Source organism: Drosophila subpulchrella, chromosome 3L (assembly GCF_014743375.2).
Source record: "Drosophila subpulchrella strain 33 F10 #4 breed RU33 chromosome 3L, RU_Dsub_v1.1 Primary Assembly, whole genome shotgun sequence".
Taxonomy (NCBI): Eukaryota; Metazoa; Arthropoda; class Insecta; order Diptera; family Drosophilidae; genus Drosophila; species Drosophila subpulchrella.
In genome coordinates, this window is record NC_050612.1 from 21,895,211 (window position 1) to 21,914,061 (window position 18,851).

Genomic DNA, 18,851 nt, shown 5'->3' on the forward strand with positions numbered 1-18,851 from the left:
CCCACCGAAAAAAATCAATTAAATTCCAGTGGCACTTTGTCGTATGAAAATTTAACTCTCGCTGCTGCTTTTCGGCCGACTGTTGTCGTTGCCTTTTGCTCTGTTGAGATTTGCATACAAATGAATTGTCAACACGTCCACTGGCTCTGCTCTGCAGCTCCTGCTCCTCCTATATGTGCTACATATAGAAGTGCCACTGTCCAGGGTCCAAAATGGGGCACTGGATTGTGCAATAAAAAATAAACGAAAACCTCCTCACAAATAAAGGAATGCCAAACAGCTGAAAACTGAAAAATGGGCATTAAATATTTCAAATGTGCCGCACAAACAGAAAAAGGACAGAAGACCTCAACAGATGTCAGCGGGCTTTATTTAATTGCCGATCATTGATACAATATTTAACGTTAGTATTTTCTATGTAAGCCTAAATAAAATAAAGCATTTAAATCCCCTGGCAGCTAGTTTTTGTTTAGGAAACGACTAAATAAATGTAATTTTAATTAAAGGATTTATACGCAATCAATTTAATACTGATATGTGGTGTGTCTGACCACAGACTTCAAAATAATATATTTTTTTTAAATGGTGAATAGGTACAAATCGTGGATCCGTTTCTTACTAATTTCATCTTTCCTAGGCTAATACTAAATCGCAAAGAATTAAGACATATATCTATATATATATCTATAGTATCCGTAATTTAACCTTATATTTAAGAGTTTAATGGGTTTTGATCTCTGACAAAATGTTTAAGCCCCTGCCCTCGAAAGTATGCTGCATTTAAAGTACCGTCTCTTTTTCCCTTGCCTGGATGTATTTCACAAAATTTAAATAAATGTTTAAGGGCCCCACTCCATGGCGTTTGCCCCGATTCGAGTAGTGTCGATTCGGGTCGATTCGATTCGATTCCACTTACGTGCGTGTGCAGGCGCACATCCTTAATGGCCTTTATCATGTGCAGGCCTGTTTCCACGCTGCACACCGCGTGATCCGGCCGCGTCTTCCAGTTGTCGCTCTCGAACTGCGACACACAGTAGTAACAATCGCCCAGCAGCTTCACGCGCAGACAGTGGTTGTCCTGGGGGCGGAAAAGCGGGAAAGCGGTGAGAACCGGCGGGAAAACTGCTCAATAAAGCATTCACCGAGTGCAAGACAGCACACAGAAAACTATTCAGTTGGCAAAATAGTGACACAATCTAGGGAACCTATTTTAACTACATGAAATTGTATATTGCTGGGGTAATGCAATTTATAAAAAATTTTAAATGAAAAATATATTATATATATATTTATAACAGTATATAAGTTCTTGATATAAACAAAAGTAAAATTTTAGATCCATAGCTTCCAAGACAAATTTTTTCGATCATAAGCGTTATGAACTTATATGATTATATTACAATATAGCTACCAATAAAGTCATTTTTAGCACTTACAGACTGTTTATTAAATCTTGATACAATCTTAAATTAGATTAAATTTAGAAATTCCTAAGCAGTACATTTTTAAGATCATTATAGTTATTATCCCTGCACTATTAACATTCTTCCAGTGCATATGAAGGAGATAATTTGGGCTTTGTTGGCAACTTACCTCCGCAATGCGATCGAATCGGGCGAACAGGTCGTTTAAGATTTTCACCAGCTGCTGGGCCGAAGTTTTGCTGGCCAACTCGGTGAAGCCCTGAGGGTGGCCATAAGAAAAGATGTCCAAATTCACACTATAAACCTCTCGCCGTACACACCACCTACCTTAATGTCGGCGAACAAAATGCTCACATTGTCCATGGGATAAACGTACAATTTGTTGAACTGCGTCTCCACCGTGGGATCCGTGCCCTTGTACATTTCGCTGCGAATTTGATTGTTCACGATGTTGGGCAGAACTGCGAAAAGGGAGCGAAATTCCGCGGAGTGGGGTTAGCAGCGACTTGAACACGAGCCACAGGCAATATATATTCGCTCAAGGACCCGCGAACTGGAGGCAAAAGGAACCACCGACGGCCTGCAGTTGTCAGGCAACGCAAAATTACCAGGAACGACGGAGGTTTCTTTTACCTGCCCTTTATAGGAAAGGGCCACTTAGGAGTCTCTCAACAGAGCCAACATCTTATTATACTGGGCATTTGCGCATTTGTAGTTTCTACTTAAGCAAACAATAATAAGGTCTTAAAAGGAATTCCGCTAGCATCAAGCCCTCGCTCCTTAGAGCAATAAAAAAACATATAGCAACAGGTATTATACATATAAGCAATATTGCTAGCAACAGAATAAGTTGACAAAAATGTTTATGAAATTTTAGATGTAGTTAACTTTAAGATATATTCTGTTTTAATTTCTGGCTTAACAATAAATTTTATTATTAATTTCAATTTTTAGTGGCTTTAAAAAAATAAAAAATATAATAATACATTCAAAATAAAACATTAAAAGTATATAAATGCGTCAATTTTATGGAAAAACTCTTTAAAAAATGTTGTAATTCAGAATAAAGGCACTAAAGGTCGTTTAATTAATATTCCCCTTAAAATTCACATTTCCGGATATTTTTACTCACTTGAATCAAGTAATTTTTGGGTTCGCTGAAGCTCCTTTTCGGACTCCTTCTTGTGCTCCATGGCCTTGTGGGTTTCGATGAATGCCAATCGTTGACCGCGATCCGTGAGATACTTTGTGTACATACCGGCCACGTTGATGGCCGTATACAGAATGAAGTTGGCACAGATCTGGAACAGAACGCACTCGGCATTGATGGTGGCCTGCAAACATATGTAGATCCCAAAAATGTAGGCAGAAGTCACAAAACGATTCTCGCCGGCAGGCCAATTACCTCGGTGTGCTGCAGTTTGATGATGGTAATCACGGCCAAATGACAGCTGGCCGTGATGGTTCCGCCCACAACGCACCATTTCAGGGGCAGGGGCAGCATGGCATAGGGCACAAAGATGACGAACAGGATGTACCACACCAGGTACTCCCGATCGGCGAATCCCACGCCCTGGCCAACGAATCCTGTGCCGAAAGATGGAAAAAAAATGGAAAATCAGTGCTAGATGCGCAACATTTACGACTCATCCCGCAGGGGACCCAAAAAGGATTAGCCATTTTGACGGCCCGTGCAGGTGACGCATGATTTACGACCCACTCACCCTGGATGTTGAAGAGCACCCATGTGCAGACCGCCGCCCAGTGCAAATAGTTGTTGGCGAAGCAGCGCCAGTAGCCCAAAAAGCAGATGGCCATGTTGGCAATCCCACAGCAAACCGACCATGTGATGGCCGTAGCCATGCTCTGCAGGGAAATAAGAAAAACAAATCAATATTATACCTCCTTAGGGCAGAATGCCGAGAAACGGTGCGTATTTGGCAATAAATTAAATTAATAAAACCAAATTGTATCGAACATATTTTATTGGTTCAAAGGGAACTTTAAAGTATGTGATTAGCGGAGATTCAATAAAAAATGAACTTTTATATATAATATTTAAAATCAAAGTCAATTAAAATTAATCGAAATTAAATCTGTTTACTTTTTGATATGCAATCTTTCTCCAAAGGAATAGTTTATTTAAGTCTGCTCTTAAGCTCTACATTTCATTACGTTTTCTAGGCTAAAAAGCTACATTAAGATTTGAATCATATCATGGATAAAGATAATCATTATACAATATTCTTTTTAACGGGATCTTGAAATTCAATAACTTTTGATTAGATACTACATAATAGTTTTATTTAATTATAGGGTATTTCCACTCACCGTTCCTCCTTCGTTTTCAAGAGGTCCCAGTTCACTCCTTCGCATTATCCAGACGAAAGCCAATACAATCTTAAGAACAAAATCCACCACGTTCACAATGATCAGGGACTTCTGGCGCTGGCGATGCGTGTAAGTCAGGTAGGACCGTTCCAGGGAACTCTGCTTGAAGGAGTTGGTCAACGAGGGACATAGGATTCCTTTAACCACGTTGCCACTCTTGAAGGCCGAATACATCTCGTTGTTTAGGGGCCGTTGCGGTTGGCCAGCCATGCTGGCTAGGGAGTTACCCGATTCCATATCGTGTTCTTAAGATGATATGGAAAAATATATTTAATTTCTTAATAAACTAAGTTATAAGAACTTTAATACGATTGCAGTACTAGAACTTAATTGTATTTAGAAGATTAGAAAACAAAAGATCAAGATTCAAGGGAATTAATAATTCTATTTTTCATTGGCTATAAAATTTTTGTTTGGTTTACTTTATACCCAAAAATTTAATATAAGCACTAAAGCACTTAGTAGTATCTTAGTGGAATTGCCCTGCTAAGTTCAAGGAAGCCAATAGGCTTACAGGCTTTACGCGGGTTTATCTTCCCCCCAACGCTAAAAGCCATAAACAGTTTTGTGGGTCAGAACTCCTTGGAGTGGTGACCGCATTTACTCCCCGCCCATTTCATTTCCGGGATTGGGAATCCCCGCTTACCGAAATTGCTGTTGCCAAAGATGCTGCAGCTCTCCGTGCGGCGCTTGGGTCCGTAGGCCCGCTTGGCCTCCACAATCCGGACGGACTGCACCCGCAGGGGCGTCTGCTTGGCCGCGCCCCCGCGCAGGGGGCCGCCCTGCTGTTTCTTGCGCAAATTGGACAAAATTGATGTGGTGGAGGCACGCAGCGATGGCGGCAGGTCGCCGGTGTCCTCCTCCATTTGGGCACCGTCGCCGGGCAGTCGGGGTATTTTCGACATGTCCGGAGTGGCTATCGTTGTGGCAACTGCGACCGTGGCTGCATCCTGCTGTGTTTCGGATTTAGCTCGGCTTTAATTAGCCCTAAGTGCGTGGTCACACATATTAACTTACCTCGCAGGATGCGGCAGCTGTTTCTGTCGAGGATGTGGTGGCTGTCTCTGTTCCTGTTCCTGCTCCCTTGACCGTAATCTGCTCATCATCCGTGGTCTGCGCTGCGGGATTACTTAGACCCAGACCATCGGCCTCATCCTCATCGTCATCATCATCATCATCTCCCTCCAGTTTCAGGTCGTCGATTTGAGCCAAGGCAATGGCGCCCCTGTCCACCGCCCGCCGAAGGACCACCCTCTCTTCGGGATCCACATTCCCATCCTGCCCCGGAGCACCACCCCCTGGTGGCGCCTCCTCTTTCGTGTCGCCCGCCCCCTGCGGGAGGTCGGGGGGTGCGGAGTGGGTCAAACTGTTGCTCTGCCGACGCTGCTGCAGCGAGAACGCCGACGAGGGCGTCGCACTCAGCTGCCGCATGTGCACCTCGTCCGAAACCAACTTGTCGTCATCCATGTTGGCCAACTGCCCCTCCTCCGCGGTCCTACACAGAGAAAAAAAACAACGGAAAATCATTAAGATCTAGTTTTTTTGCATTTAAAAAATTTTAAATTATTACGAGTCCTTAAAATCTTTAAGCTAACTTTCACTCCTATGAATATGGTCCCTAAATTTACAACATTTGGAGTAAAAGCAATTTACCTATTAATAGAAAAGATAAAAACTCGTTAGGACCATATCTATAAAATATACTAAATATAATAATATAATAAAAAAATATATTGAATGATAGAAGTTTCATATATTTTTTTTTAAGTTGTCGCCTTATCCCTGATTTGTTGGGAGATTATTTTATGGGTGATTTAATATCTGTTGTATATATATAAATATTATGTTTAACATTATTCATATTATATTATATATTTAACATTTTATTTGTTATTAATTGTTTAGGTCGTCTTTTACAGTGTATATACATTTTTAAATCAGCAAGCTTTCAATTTCAATCTTCACTTTGAAGTTCAACTGCCGCCTAATGAATGTAAACATTTTTGTGGCGGAAATTGAAATTTAGAATATTGAGAAGTGTAAATTAATTTGCAAGAAGTGAGAAGTACATATTCCAAGAAAAACCTTTAAATTTCCTTGGGTCTTAAAATGTGTTTGTAATACATATGGCTTTTAAAGCGTGCTGAAGTATTACGAGCACTTAAACAAATTTGTGTTTGCAAATGAGCTATTAAATATTTTGTTATTTCCCCAATAAGAATAAAAGGCATTATGTTGAATTGAAATTAATTTGCTTCTCTGTGGGTGGTCTCTTTCGGCGCATTCAATATTTCTTTGCACAACATTCAGTTGAACTAACAATAGCATTAAAATGTCTTTGTACAACCCCCAAACCTTCAATGAGTCTCTGAATTAATTCCTGTTTATTGAGTTATTGTTTCCCGAGAAGGACAAAATCGATATTGAAAATCGGGTAAATTTAATTACATTACATTATGGTATTTAAAAATGTATTTCTTGTGTAACATTGGGGAATGAGTTTTATTTTGTGGTTCCGACTTACTACCCTTTGATTATTACACAATTTATTATCAATGGTAAAACCTTTCAACGAAATTGTAATTTATGTGATTTAATTTTAAGCTGAAGTCTGCTTTATTTGATTATTATTTATTGCAATTCCATTAAGGCGCAGACCAAATCGAAATTCTTCAAATGAAATTACACGATTTGTGGCATTTGAATAATTCTTTGATTTCTGTGATTTATGTCTCGACAATCTGTCAGTAAGGGCCTTCAAATTTTTTTCGACAAAGGGAGGGTCTTCGGATTATAAGAGCTTCTGAATTATTTTGTGTTTATTGAGTTGTTGTTGATGTTTTCAGCCGATAACAGACCGGATGTGTATATACATGCTTTATAGCAGCTTATTTGATGTTAAATTCCCGATGCCGCAGCGGAAATGCGAAATGGCTAGGAAAACCAGCTCGACGAAAGTGGAAAATGGCGCGTTGATGTCGTTGTCATTATTCAAATTAGCAGCGAGACACTCACACACACGACTGCACACACACACACGTGCAGGCACGCGTACATAAATGTGCACAAACACACACGCATTCCCCTGCAAACGTAGCACACTTTTCAGGGAAAGTGAATTTAAATCTAGCTGAAGAAACATGACAAAAAAAGGAAATACCAATAAGTCGAGGGGTCAGCTAAGTCGTGTCGGGATGCCTATGGATATACATATCATTGCGCACACATATCGATTAGGTGTCACTGATGGAAAAAACAAACATTCCTTTTTATTATACCTAAACGAAATAACATGGTATAGATTATATACTATAGAGTACCTTTTTTGAGGCAGCCTTTTTTTAATGATCTTTATAAAAACTAATATATATATAATCTTCATCGCCTTTTTTATAACATCATATCCATTGATCTGTTAAATTCGACTTAAATGAAAAAATTATATACACCTTCTTCTGGTAATATATGAATATCATAGTTAGGGCTTATCTTAATATGATCCATTCTTTGCTTGCATGGCCGTCATTATCAAATTGATGTCAAGTGCTATCGGCTCCAAGGATCCCAGAGTATTTTTGTATTGTTTGCTTCAGACAACTTGGATTATATTTACCACATTTACTCGCTTAATCAATGTGCATCAGTATCTCTCTCCTAATCTCTACTCTTATTTAAACTCTCTCCCTATAAATCAGACCTTATCATTTATGGGAAGTAAATGCGTTATTAACCAAATTCAAACTCCGATTTATTTTGTGCAAATGTATACGTAAAAACTTGGTATGTATTCGATAACTCCCACTCTAGATGGAATTTTCCGCCATGCGTGATATACAATCAATTTTCACATCAATTTGCATCGCGAGATCGCAGTTCAAGTAATTGTCAGGCTGTAAAGATGCTGATTTTAGCACCTTAGCACCGAACCAGTCAACCATATAGTATTTAACATCTCCGCAGATGCTTCGACTTTAGATACGCACCTGTAAGGTTTGGTTTGGTCAAATAAGATGGAATCACATGCCCGATCGATCAGCACGGATTATGTTCCGTTTCACTGATTAACACATTGTCAGCGATTGCACTACTTTTCCCCAACTGAAGTTGTACTCAACTGATGAGTAACCAATCCGAATCCGGGCGATTCGAGTGGAGTTTATCGCCAGCGATGGGTCGAGATAAACTTCTAATATAATTATCGCGTATATAAATGTGTTGATAATGGCGCAACAATATTCAAAATACAAAATCGATAAATCGAACGCAGGGGCAGGGTCTCCGCGCCCATCGTTGTCAGTTTCGAATATGCAAATATGGAACCTATTCAGTGATTCACCCCAGGAACTTTGCACTTTTCACCGTTTTTAGACACGACGTCATGTACTATGCAAATGTTGATCTACACACTGTTTGCACATGTAGACATATGTTGGGTGCGACTGCTCAACAGGTTTTTATTTATTATTATTATTATTTATATTTTTGCTGCCGCCAGCGGCTTGCTTTGGTTAAATAGTATTTTTTTTTCGCGTCTTTCACATCGGACTGGCGTTTGACAACTGAGCGAGAAAAAATCACCATCGCCGGGATATAATATGATACTGTCGAGCGTTATTTGGGTTTTGACACTGGGTTCTCTCCATATTCTCCGCACTTTTCTCTTTCGCTCGCGGTGACGCCAAGTGAAATCAGTTTTGGTCAACAATGTTGCTGATATGGTAATTGACTCCAGTTCGCCCGGTTGACTTGCCCGCGAGAATGTTAATGGTAATTATGATGGGTTCCTAAATGATAACCATCTCTTGATGGGGATATCTTTGGCAGGAGCGGTGATGGTGGACTTGGAGTAATTTATTCGACTTATTAAATATAAAAACCCATTAGTAGTACGTTTTTATAACATCACCAGTTAAATTTCCCTTGCTTTTAATGTCTATATATATTTTTAATGTCTATATGATTAAAAAATTGTGTTTAAATATGAACATATTTTTATCATCGACTTTAAGTTCTGTTCAGTTTATTTTCTTTCTGGATAACATTTTTCTGACGCTTTTGTCCAAATGTATAAAAAAACCAATAAAAGCCTTCCCTTTGGAGTTTTTAATTTTGATCATATTTGCCATATTTAAACTAAATTCCATTTGTAGCTTGGGGCAAGTGCAACCATTTTAATTGAAGTGTCCCCAGCATGAACATATTTTGAATTTTCTGATATTTCAGTGCGTAATAGTTCAAAGGTTATTTTGATAAAAATAAAAACAAGGCTTATTGCTTATTGCTTCTGTAGTTTCATTTTAAAATTGCGTGTCCCCTTATTTTTGTGAATTTGCTGCTAAGCTTTTGAGGAGTGTTTGTGCTCGGCCAATGTTCAGATATGGAATGTCAAAGGCATGTCTGCAATGCCGGCTCTTATTTATATAGACAAACAGTGGGGATAGTTTCAAGCCGCCAATCAGCCGTTCCAACCACCCACTTTTGGCCCAAAGGGCTGGGGAATCCAAGGCCAAAGGAGCAGAGGAGGCAGTAGTCAGTCCTTTTTATGAGCTTTTGTTGGCTTGTTGAATTTATGGCCATAAGAAACTTGTTAAAGCACATTATTGGGTGTGTAACAAGTGTGTGTGTGTGTGGGTTTGTTTGCTTTTGGTGCTGCGACTTTCGAGTTGCAGACTCAGAAAAGGGGGGTGGTGATAAAAGGGGGTTTTAGGCGGCAGCTGCTAAGCTAAGTAGATTAAAGTCATATTTACACGTCTTTGCTATATGTGTGTGCACCGGAAAAAATACTTCATTTATTTTGAAAGCCTCGATATTATTAAATATATAAAATTAAACCAAGAACTAATTTGGGTTTTTGTTTATTAAGCATATTATTAATAGCAGATTTTCAGACTAGCACTGACTTAAATATTTAGATATTGTTAGAAGTGTTTAATGCCTTATAAGATTTAATTACTAAAAAGATAAGAAAGGCTTCCTTTAAAAATGATACTAACCATTTACTGAAAAATAGTTGAGTAGGTACCTAACTTAAATTTATACAAATATTTCGAGGTATTGTTGATAAACAAATTATTTCTTTTTTTTTAATTATTGTTTATTTTCAATCATATTTTTTCGGTGTAAGTGTGTCTCTGCGGTTGTATTTGAGTTTGTGCTCTGCGTTAAGTGGCAGCAATTAACACTTGACATATTTATGCTTAACCCGAGGGCCGCAACGGGCGGTTCCCATGCATTATTGTCATGCCCCGGTGCCACCAGCAACAACAACTAGACCAACTACTTGGCAAGGTTGAGCCATCGATATGGCCACAACTACAGCAACTATATCTGGGATGTCTGGCAAGCTGCTTAGTTTATTTATTAAGCGTTTAAGCCCTTCCAAAAGGGGCGAGGCCATAATGCCGGAAGGGGCGTGGCTTTCACCAAGCGTTTTCTATGGTTTCAGCCGATGTGTGTGACTATGGCTTATATTTAAAGATAATTAGTGGAAGCTTGGCTACAGAAAATTTCTCAGGAGGATATAGATTTATGTAACTAATTCGTCGGGTGATCAGAATATGCCTGAACTACTTAAGAGGTTAATTAGACTGCCAGATTCGTGATTTATTGGTTGTAGATTCTTAGTTCAACAAACATATTTTTGCTATTTAAAAAATTTTAGGTTTAGAGTTATTTTTAGACAATAAAATATTTTAAGTATATGGCTGACATAAAAAACCATTAGATTAAGATGCTATTAGTTGTAGAGTTTAAAATATTATAAAAATAAATTAAGTCCATTAATAGCCATCAAATGAAGTATATTGGTTGAATCCAAGAAACTACTTTTAATAAAGGGAAAGAAATAAAAGAAATCGATGGTATTGCCATTATCCCCATAACTGTCTCCAAAACCCGGGCCATAAAACCAATTAATACAAGCCATAAGCATCATTTTATTGGTAATTAATTTCCGGCACAGGTCAGGAAATGGCAACCATCAAAATGACAGCGGAGCGGGCCAAAACAAACGCAGCAGGTGGCCAATTCACCGCAACTGGAATCAGCCAACGGCCATCTCTGTTATGGATATGGCCATGTCTTTGGCAACTTCATTTGGCTAAGAGTCCTGGCCCATAAAGGACCCTTCGGGCAGACAGTCAGAGAGACACCTATACTATATATCCACTATATATATATGTATGTATAACCACCCGCCTGTGGGTATGTGAGTGTGCTGGATTTGGGTTAATGTCGACATTGGTCAACATGGGTGTGCAATTGAAAGCGAGCAACAAAGCAGAAAATAGAAAAATTACTCAGCGGCTCAGTTTGGGTTGGAAAAAAGGAGTAATGGAACCTATAAAAAAGGACAAAGGAATTGGTAAGAACACGTTTTTTCTTACACAGAAAAAAACCTATAACAAATAAGAATTAAAATTACTTTACTATATTTTGATAATATCTTTTACTTTTGTATATAACATTTTCTTAGTTTTAGTTAAATATATATTTTAATTGTCATTTATGGACTTGGTTTTTTCGAGTGCAATTAAAATTCTCAGGGAGAAAAGGAAACCGAACTTGTTTGGGTATCAATCAGAGTTCAACAAATAAATTCTGGCATTGTGGGCTCAAAACCTCAGCTGGCACTTCTTGGCGGTTCTTTAAAATACCTTTATTATGAGATTTCCTAGTGTTCGTGCCCGTTACGCATTATTATGCAGAAAATGCGCTTAGCCAGGACCACGGCTTTGATGTCCTTTTGCCGCTTTGTGGCTGGAATCAAAGTATTTTTTATTTGACGGCTGCCTCTGATTTGGGTAAACACATTCAAAATCAAAAGCAATCAGGACACAGCTTCAGTGGCAAAAGAAAAAGGCAATAAGCCGTGTAAGTGGCCACTTTTAAAGGCAGCAATCAAGTTAGCCAGTATCCGAAGGCCATTCAATTTGACAAATCGCTGGGTTCGTACCCCGAAACCCAAACCTTAAGTCCTTACAAAATGGTATGCCAAGTACTCTTGACATTTGCCAAAGAATCCTTGCAGACTCGTAAAAGTTGCCAGGACATGGCTATTTATGTTTATGGCTTACTAATTAGCTTTAGTCGCTGCAGCAAAAGTTTCCTCGCATTAAAAGTCGTGCTATGTATTTTCCACTTTTCTCTAGGTACTCTTTTCCCCTTCGGAAACCCTTCCCTTGCTCCCATTGTTGTTTGTCATTAAAATTCACATTTTATAGCAGATTCGGCTTTGGCTTTTACCTAGTTTCTGCGACAGAATTTCCCCCACCTTTCAATTCCGGCGTTTGTTTACCACGAGTAAAAAGAAAATTTGCATAGAAAAAGAAATTTGCATGGCATTAAGCAGACGTTTCAACTTGTCCTGGCATCTACAGCTGCTCTTCTATGAGGTTGAACCATCGAGTTCGGCAGGATACGGGCAAAATATTAAATTTATGGCCAGTAAGAAATGTTAATTCGTGGCAGAGACAGACACACCTCTTTAAAAGCTCCACAGAGAAAGCAATTAAAGCAGTTTAATCGTATACAACTAAGCGACTCGCCTTTAGATTTTATTACTTCATTATTTCCCACGATTAATTGCCAAGCCTGCAATTATTTCCTATAATGATTGGGGAAGTTTCACCCTTCTTTACGAAATCAATTTAAAACTGGGTCGAAAAGTTGTTTGCCTGTGCGTTATTATGTAATTAAAACTGCATAATTCGATTAAGTCACGAGTCCTTTATGGTCCTTTTGCTTTTTACTCCAAAGTGAATTGTCAGTGGCCACGCGGCGTATGCGCAATTTCCCAGGTTCTTGATTGGCCAGAGAACTAAATGTTGCAGAATATTATTTTGATCTTTCTAAATTTCCTGGCATTTTTCACACACTCATTTGCAGTCATTTAAAGGTTCTTCCCCCCGAAAAGAGTCCATTGAGCTCGGGATTGGAGTGGAGACAGCATCTTTGTCAGACGCGTCGTCTGTTGCCATTTATAAAGCATAATTGAAATATGAGATTGACATTGAATACCAGTGGCTTTGTTGCCATAGTCGCCTTTTGTTCACGGGCTTTCATCGGCTACAATTCCAGTGGCAATGCGACACATTGTTGAGGGACCCATTTAATTGATTATTGTAAATAGAAGTGGGGCGAAATTGGCGCCTCTCTTAAACTACAGTAAAACCTTTATAAGCTAGACTTTTAATTTCAAATATTGCAGCTACAAAATTTGATGAAAGACTTTGTAATTATATTTCAAGCTGCATACTTTTTAATTTGACTTTGAAATATATATATTTTTAAGAAATTTTGTTCTTAATATTTAAAGAAGACATAATGTATTATTGCCTGCTTTAAACATATTTCATTTATTTCAAGAAAATCCTAAAAAAAGAATATATTGTTACAAGTAATTTTTTTAATTTTTCTTTAACTAATAACTTATTATTTCCTACTTCTTATGTACTTCAAGAATACCTTGTACTTTATTTATTTTTCGTAAAGATGTATTCAAATATCTTGCTATTTTTAAAAGAAATGGGGGATCAAAGAAATCGATATTCGTTCAACATCCTATAAAAAACAAAATTACTACAGTAAACCTTTAATCGAATTCTGTTGTTTGGCCTTTAAATGACTCAAAACTTCCGTGAATTCGAAATCATTGACAGTCCTGAAGCCCTACATTGTGCCACACTCCTGGCCAAACTGTCAACACTCACCTCAGGCAAATTCGCTCCTCCTCCTCCTCGAGTTCCACGTCCATTGTCCCAGAGGATTCTGTCTATTGGTATCCCCGAGATTCTCCTTTTTTGCCGCTCGACGGTGTTCGTCAAGTGAGAGTTTTAACTGCCAACGGCAGCGGCACTACGAATCCTTGAGCTTGACAAGAGGTTCTTTGCGACGATGTCGAGGCTTTAAGCCACCTCAAAGTGATTTAAGCTGTTGTCAATTTGCCTAATGCCGCCGTACAAAAGGCAAACCGAGACAGGAGCCAATGTCCGTTGGTAAGGAACGTGTGTTTCATCCTGCCGATGAAGAAGCCGTCGAGGAATCCGCTCCTGAGTTCGACTACCAAAATCTGTAAGCAGATAAGCGGAAAATCACATTTAGCCTTTCCAATAATCTCGAGAATCTCTTTAAATTTCGCGGAAAATAAAAGAAAAACCCACTTCATCTTCAGACACTTTCTCCGCCAGTCGTTCACATTTAACAATGGCAGTATATAATTTAATAAATAGTTGCAGTTGACAGATTTCAAGTGGGTGTGGGTGCGACAGAGTGGCGAACACTACACGTCATCGGGTCTATAAGGCAACATATATGTGTATATACATCGCTATAGGGATGGTGACAAGTGCAAAAGTGTGCACAATAAGTGGCATAAAAAAGAAGCCAAAGGAAGCAAAGGAAGTGTATGCAAGTACAGACTGGAATCGAAAGTTATATACTCTCATCTAAGACAACTTACAGATATTACCAAGAAATTCAAAAACAAATTAGAAGAACTGGATATGAAATTTTAAATTATTTTAAACGATTTTTTGATCCTTTGTTACAATTCGATATTCTCTCTATTAAATTATTTATGATGTGGCTACCTAGAAAGTCGTGAAAATTTTCTTCTTAAAAAATTAATGAAAAACGGAATTCTTTTCCCATCTAAATTAGACTGACATTCCTGGAAAATGTAACCTAAAATAGCACTGCCAGAATCTTGACAAACAAAATAAGCCATGGGATGGTAAAATCAGTGCACTTAGTCATATTGGTTTGTGTATGTTAGTCACTCTTACTTTGCCATTTAAACTGTCGCCCTTTGGTGTGAGTGAGGTTGGGAGTGGGAGTGTCTGCTTTTGGTGCTCCTCCACATAAGGCAAACACTAGAAATGTCAAATGTTTTGCCTCAACATGTGCGCCCCGTCCGTAAGGAACCGGATGCGGAGGAGGAGGGGGATGAGGGGCAGGACTGGAGCAGCAGTCAGGGACATTTGTCGTGCTGTTGGCTGTTTTTTATGTCCTGCCCATTTACATAGGGAATGCCACACAGAAAAAAAAGTAGCTAGATATATATTTGTTATCAATAGTTCACATAAAATATAACTTCGATTTTTATACTGTATAAGGGTTTTTTTAGATTCCTGTAGGTATCAGAATGAATTTTTGGGAAACATATACGGTCATTAAAAACCTGTTTGCTAAATATTAAAAAATCCCATTCGATCTATATCTAATGGTGTGTTCAGACAGGGTCGCATCACCGAAATGCGAAGAAAATTAGGATGTTCAGAACAATTTTCCAGATAGAAGAAGAAAAATGTTTTTTTACAGTATATACTGAAGTATATTTATTAGGAACTCTTGCATTGAGTGTTAATTTTCCATGGAGACGAAGATATCCTATCGTTATTATGTAGTGTGAACAATGCAAGTAGTCTAAACAAACTTAAAATTGGGCTTATAAACTTGCACAATTTGGAGGGGCATTAAATACTAAACGAGGCTAAAGCATATTTTTTATATACCTATAATAAATCCTAAATTTTTCTCTGTGCACCATTATTGGCTCTGAAAGCCACTTGGAGCATGCAACACCCAGCCAAATTCAATCAGTGCGTGCAACTCGCGGCCACTTGGCGATGCTGTCTGTGGTTCGCCTGTTCCGCAATTGAATGAGATGGGCGGGCGATGCGGATCCTCGAACAGCCCGTTTATTATTGAGCCATAAAACACAATTTAATGTCATTGAGCAGGATGCACTTAGCATCGCCGTCGCGTACAGGGTGTCTATTAGTCCGATGAAGTGGCGTTAAGGCGGCAATTCGTCATTGTAAATATATGGCAGATATGCGCCTGATCCCCATATTCAGAGTATGTTTTATTGCCCCCACCTTTGAATATTTATCGGATAGCGATGATATATATATGCATATATGCTTTACGGCTCTTGTTATGATTTATGTACATCCTGTTGCGTGAGGATATTCCAGCAATTTCCTCTCCTTTCATTTCATTTCTTGTTGTGTTTTTTTTTTTTTGCGTTTTTCTCTTCCTGCGCCTGACAATGTAACCAGTTTATGACGCTGCTAGCCGAGTTTCCGGTCTGTCTAACATGTGGCTGGATGAGGTGGGGATTCCTCTTTTTCAATTGCCCTCACCACCGGCAATTGTTACATCCGAGAAACAGACGGCTTTAAGTCGAATGTTTCTGAGTACGGCTTTAAAATGGTTTTAAAAATATACACTCAAAGGAGGATTCTGTGTGTGACAGTCATCAGCAGGTGAATGTCCAATCCCCTTTCCCCCAGGAGCTCTACCCAAATCCGCTTGGCTATGCATTCTATATCCTTTGTGTGTGGGGCCCGTAAAATGAAAAAACACCGGGGTTTACGACACTCGAATGGCCGAGCGTGTGTGGGTTTTGGGAGCCGGCGCAAGGACTCATCACCAGTGGCAGTAAATTGAGTGTAAATATTGCTACGATTGTTTTGTTGCCACTGTTGCTGCAGCTGAGTTGTAAAAAAAATTTTGCGAGCTGCGTCAAAATGTCAGGCACATCGATTTATGTCGCATTCGGCCAGCACTTTGTTGTTTCTGCAAGGGATGCTAAAGCACCTAAAAAAACACCCTTTAAAAGGTTGCAATTAAATTTAGTTTATTTAAATTTATTTATATCAATAATTTTGTATAGCAGACAAATACAAAAAAAAGTGCAAATTGTGCTATGCCTTATACAAAAAAATGCGGTAAACTCTCTGTTAAAATTATGGGACTAACAATTTAAATTTAATTTTCCACTCTATGGTTTTTAACCTTAGTAACCGTAACACATTTTACAAAAAATACAGAAATCTTTTTGTAAAAATTATGGCATTAACAATTAAAGTACAAGGATAGGGTACTTTAATCGTAATCTAATTAAAGGTAAAAAAATCACCACAATCACATTTTGCTTTTATTTTTTCTGTTTGTGTATTTTTGCCACGTGTATTTATCGTCCTGATGCTATCCTGTTTGTTTGGGCAAAACAGTTTGCGCCATCGCGCGGCTGAAAATAATTAAGTTTCTGATTCATGTCGACACCCGAGGGACAAAGGCGACTCAACTACTCATCTTGCTGAAGGGGCAGCGAGGTGCTGGCAAGGACATGCAACTTGCAGTTCGCCTCCTCGGGTCCTTTGCTCCTTTGCTCCTTTGCCCGCCTGCCACACTCGCGCATTAAGCCAGCGATTTATGTTGCATGAAGGGAGCGATGAACAAACAAACGGACCACAGATCCTGCAATCCGAGTGGTCCTTTCCTTTGTTTGCCCAGCAGCCAAGGGTGCACCTCCCCGGCAAAAGCGCTCATGAATGAGCGTTCTCTCGACCGGTTAGCCGGCTTGCAGGTCCAGTTACTGGCCCAGTTACTGGGCAATTATGCGCTTCTTAAAAATAAATTAATGACCAACTGGCGATACTGAGAAACCGGCGAGAAAGGCAGCGGAGACTACAGCAGCGGACACTCCCGCAGGTGAACTCCAGCGGACCTTTTTAATTAATTAAACGCCACGAGTCGCCGGCAAAGAGTCTTTGATGAGCCCCAGCTAACATGGACTAACTTTTTACGATCGCCGTGGGACAGATTGTAAAATATTTGTTGAGTTTTAATTAGTGCGATTAGAAGTCATTACATTTGTTCGTCTGTAGGCTTTAAAAATACGGGTTAACAAAAAAATCATACATTTTTACAGGATTTTTATAGAGTTAAATATATTTGGTAATATAGTATTTTCCAGTCTTGGCTTGTACCTTTTTCATAAATTCTTTAAGACGTGCAATTAAGTATTCTCTATTAAATTTCAACAAATTACATTTTTGACACATTCAGTTTCTTGCTTTTTGCCTTCTAAATAATATTTCATTCGAATTCTATGCTAAACTACCCACAAAAAGGTAACTCAAAGCTTCATTGCTTTTTTCCCATTTATGAATAAATGGAAATTCAAAAATATATTTTGTAGTTTTAAGCAATATTCAGATTGCTCTGCATTTTGATTTATTTTAATAACATGCAAACGAACCGAAATCATCTTTTGACTTCGGGCACACGTGGCGTATGCGCAATTTAATTGGCTGGCCGGCCAAAATCGTTGCCTACTTTCAGGCGGTGCCTTTTTCTAGCGGCCATTTTAATGGCCTTTTTAAATTGCCGAAAAAATATGGAATGAGGCAAACATAATTTATTATTTAATGCGTTTCAGTTTTAATTTCATGCGTCCGCTGTCAGCGGGATGGAGGTTTATTTAATTGAATTGAAAAATGAATATTGCACGTGCATAAATTGAATCAGTGCCCGGGAATTGAGTAAGTTTTTGCGTAAAAGCGTCACTGCGGACAGGTGTCGACCGAAATGGTGTGTGTTTATGCCTTTGCCAAACACATTTTTACATTTACCACCGTGGCAATTTATTTTAATTTCCCACAAAATGTGTGCTAATCATGGCATTCGCCCGTTTACATTATGCGGTCGGGTTTTCCTTTCAGTTTTTGCAGAATGTGCATGCAGTATTTGCTGCATGCATTAGCTGCAACTGCATATTACATGAGTTGCCACAGGAATGCTTTCACCACTGCCCTTTGGGATTTAACATTTTATGCTAGTCACCGCCAATGAAAGCTAAAGATTCCTGTTCGCTGATAAAGCGGCAACATTAATGAGTAACCCCCATCAGTGGGTGGCTAATAAATCATCTGCTTTAGTATCATCCAATCATGATTTTAATATTCGTATATAAACATAAAATGTTTGTACTTACCCTAACTTGACTGGCAAACGACACAATAAACAGAGCGGAAATAAAATTCATATCCAGCCAAATTGTTTACAGAAAAAAGGAAAAGCTTGCCTTTTTACGAGCCACTGGTTAAAAAAGGGGTAACACCTGGCAGGTCGAGGCATATTAAACTTTAATTCCACAACAAAGCCGTAAAAATGAAACAGGAAACGTATAGCGCCCAGGCCACATCAAACGCATTGCACTAAGCCAAACGGCTCACTTTGTCTCCT

At 38.8% G+C, this 18,851-nt stretch overlaps 1 protein-coding gene across 2 annotated transcripts in view; it reads right to left on the reverse strand.

Annotated features, from left to right (window-relative positions):
- Nucleotides 1-18,851, reverse strand: part of LOC119555689 (adenylyl cyclase 78C) — a 34,078-nt gene that overhangs the window by 7,522 nt on the left and 7,705 nt on the right. Inside the window, exons 2-11 of one of the 2 annotated variants that reach the window (XM_037867340.1) lie at nt 13,526-13,884; nt 4,833-5,310; nt 4,462-4,765; nt 3,756-4,060; nt 3,149-3,290; nt 2,830-3,011; nt 2,557-2,758; nt 1,752-1,885; nt 1,594-1,683; nt 917-1,078 (exon numbers count right to left, since the gene is read on the reverse strand). In XM_037867340.1, the coding sequence (XP_037723268.1) occupies nt 917-1,078; nt 1,594-1,683; nt 1,752-1,885; nt 2,557-2,758; nt 2,830-3,011; nt 3,149-3,290; nt 3,756-4,060; nt 4,462-4,765; nt 4,833-5,310; nt 13,526-13,569 (2,043 nt within the window). In that variant the 5' untranslated portion in view covers nt 13,570-13,884. Of the gene's footprint in view, nt 1-916; nt 1,079-1,593; nt 1,684-1,751; nt 1,886-2,556; nt 2,759-2,829; nt 3,012-3,148; nt 3,291-3,755; nt 4,061-4,461; nt 4,769-4,832; nt 5,311-13,525; nt 13,885-18,851 lie in introns of both variants that reach the window. The other variant, XM_037867339.1, reaches the window with a different exon arrangement.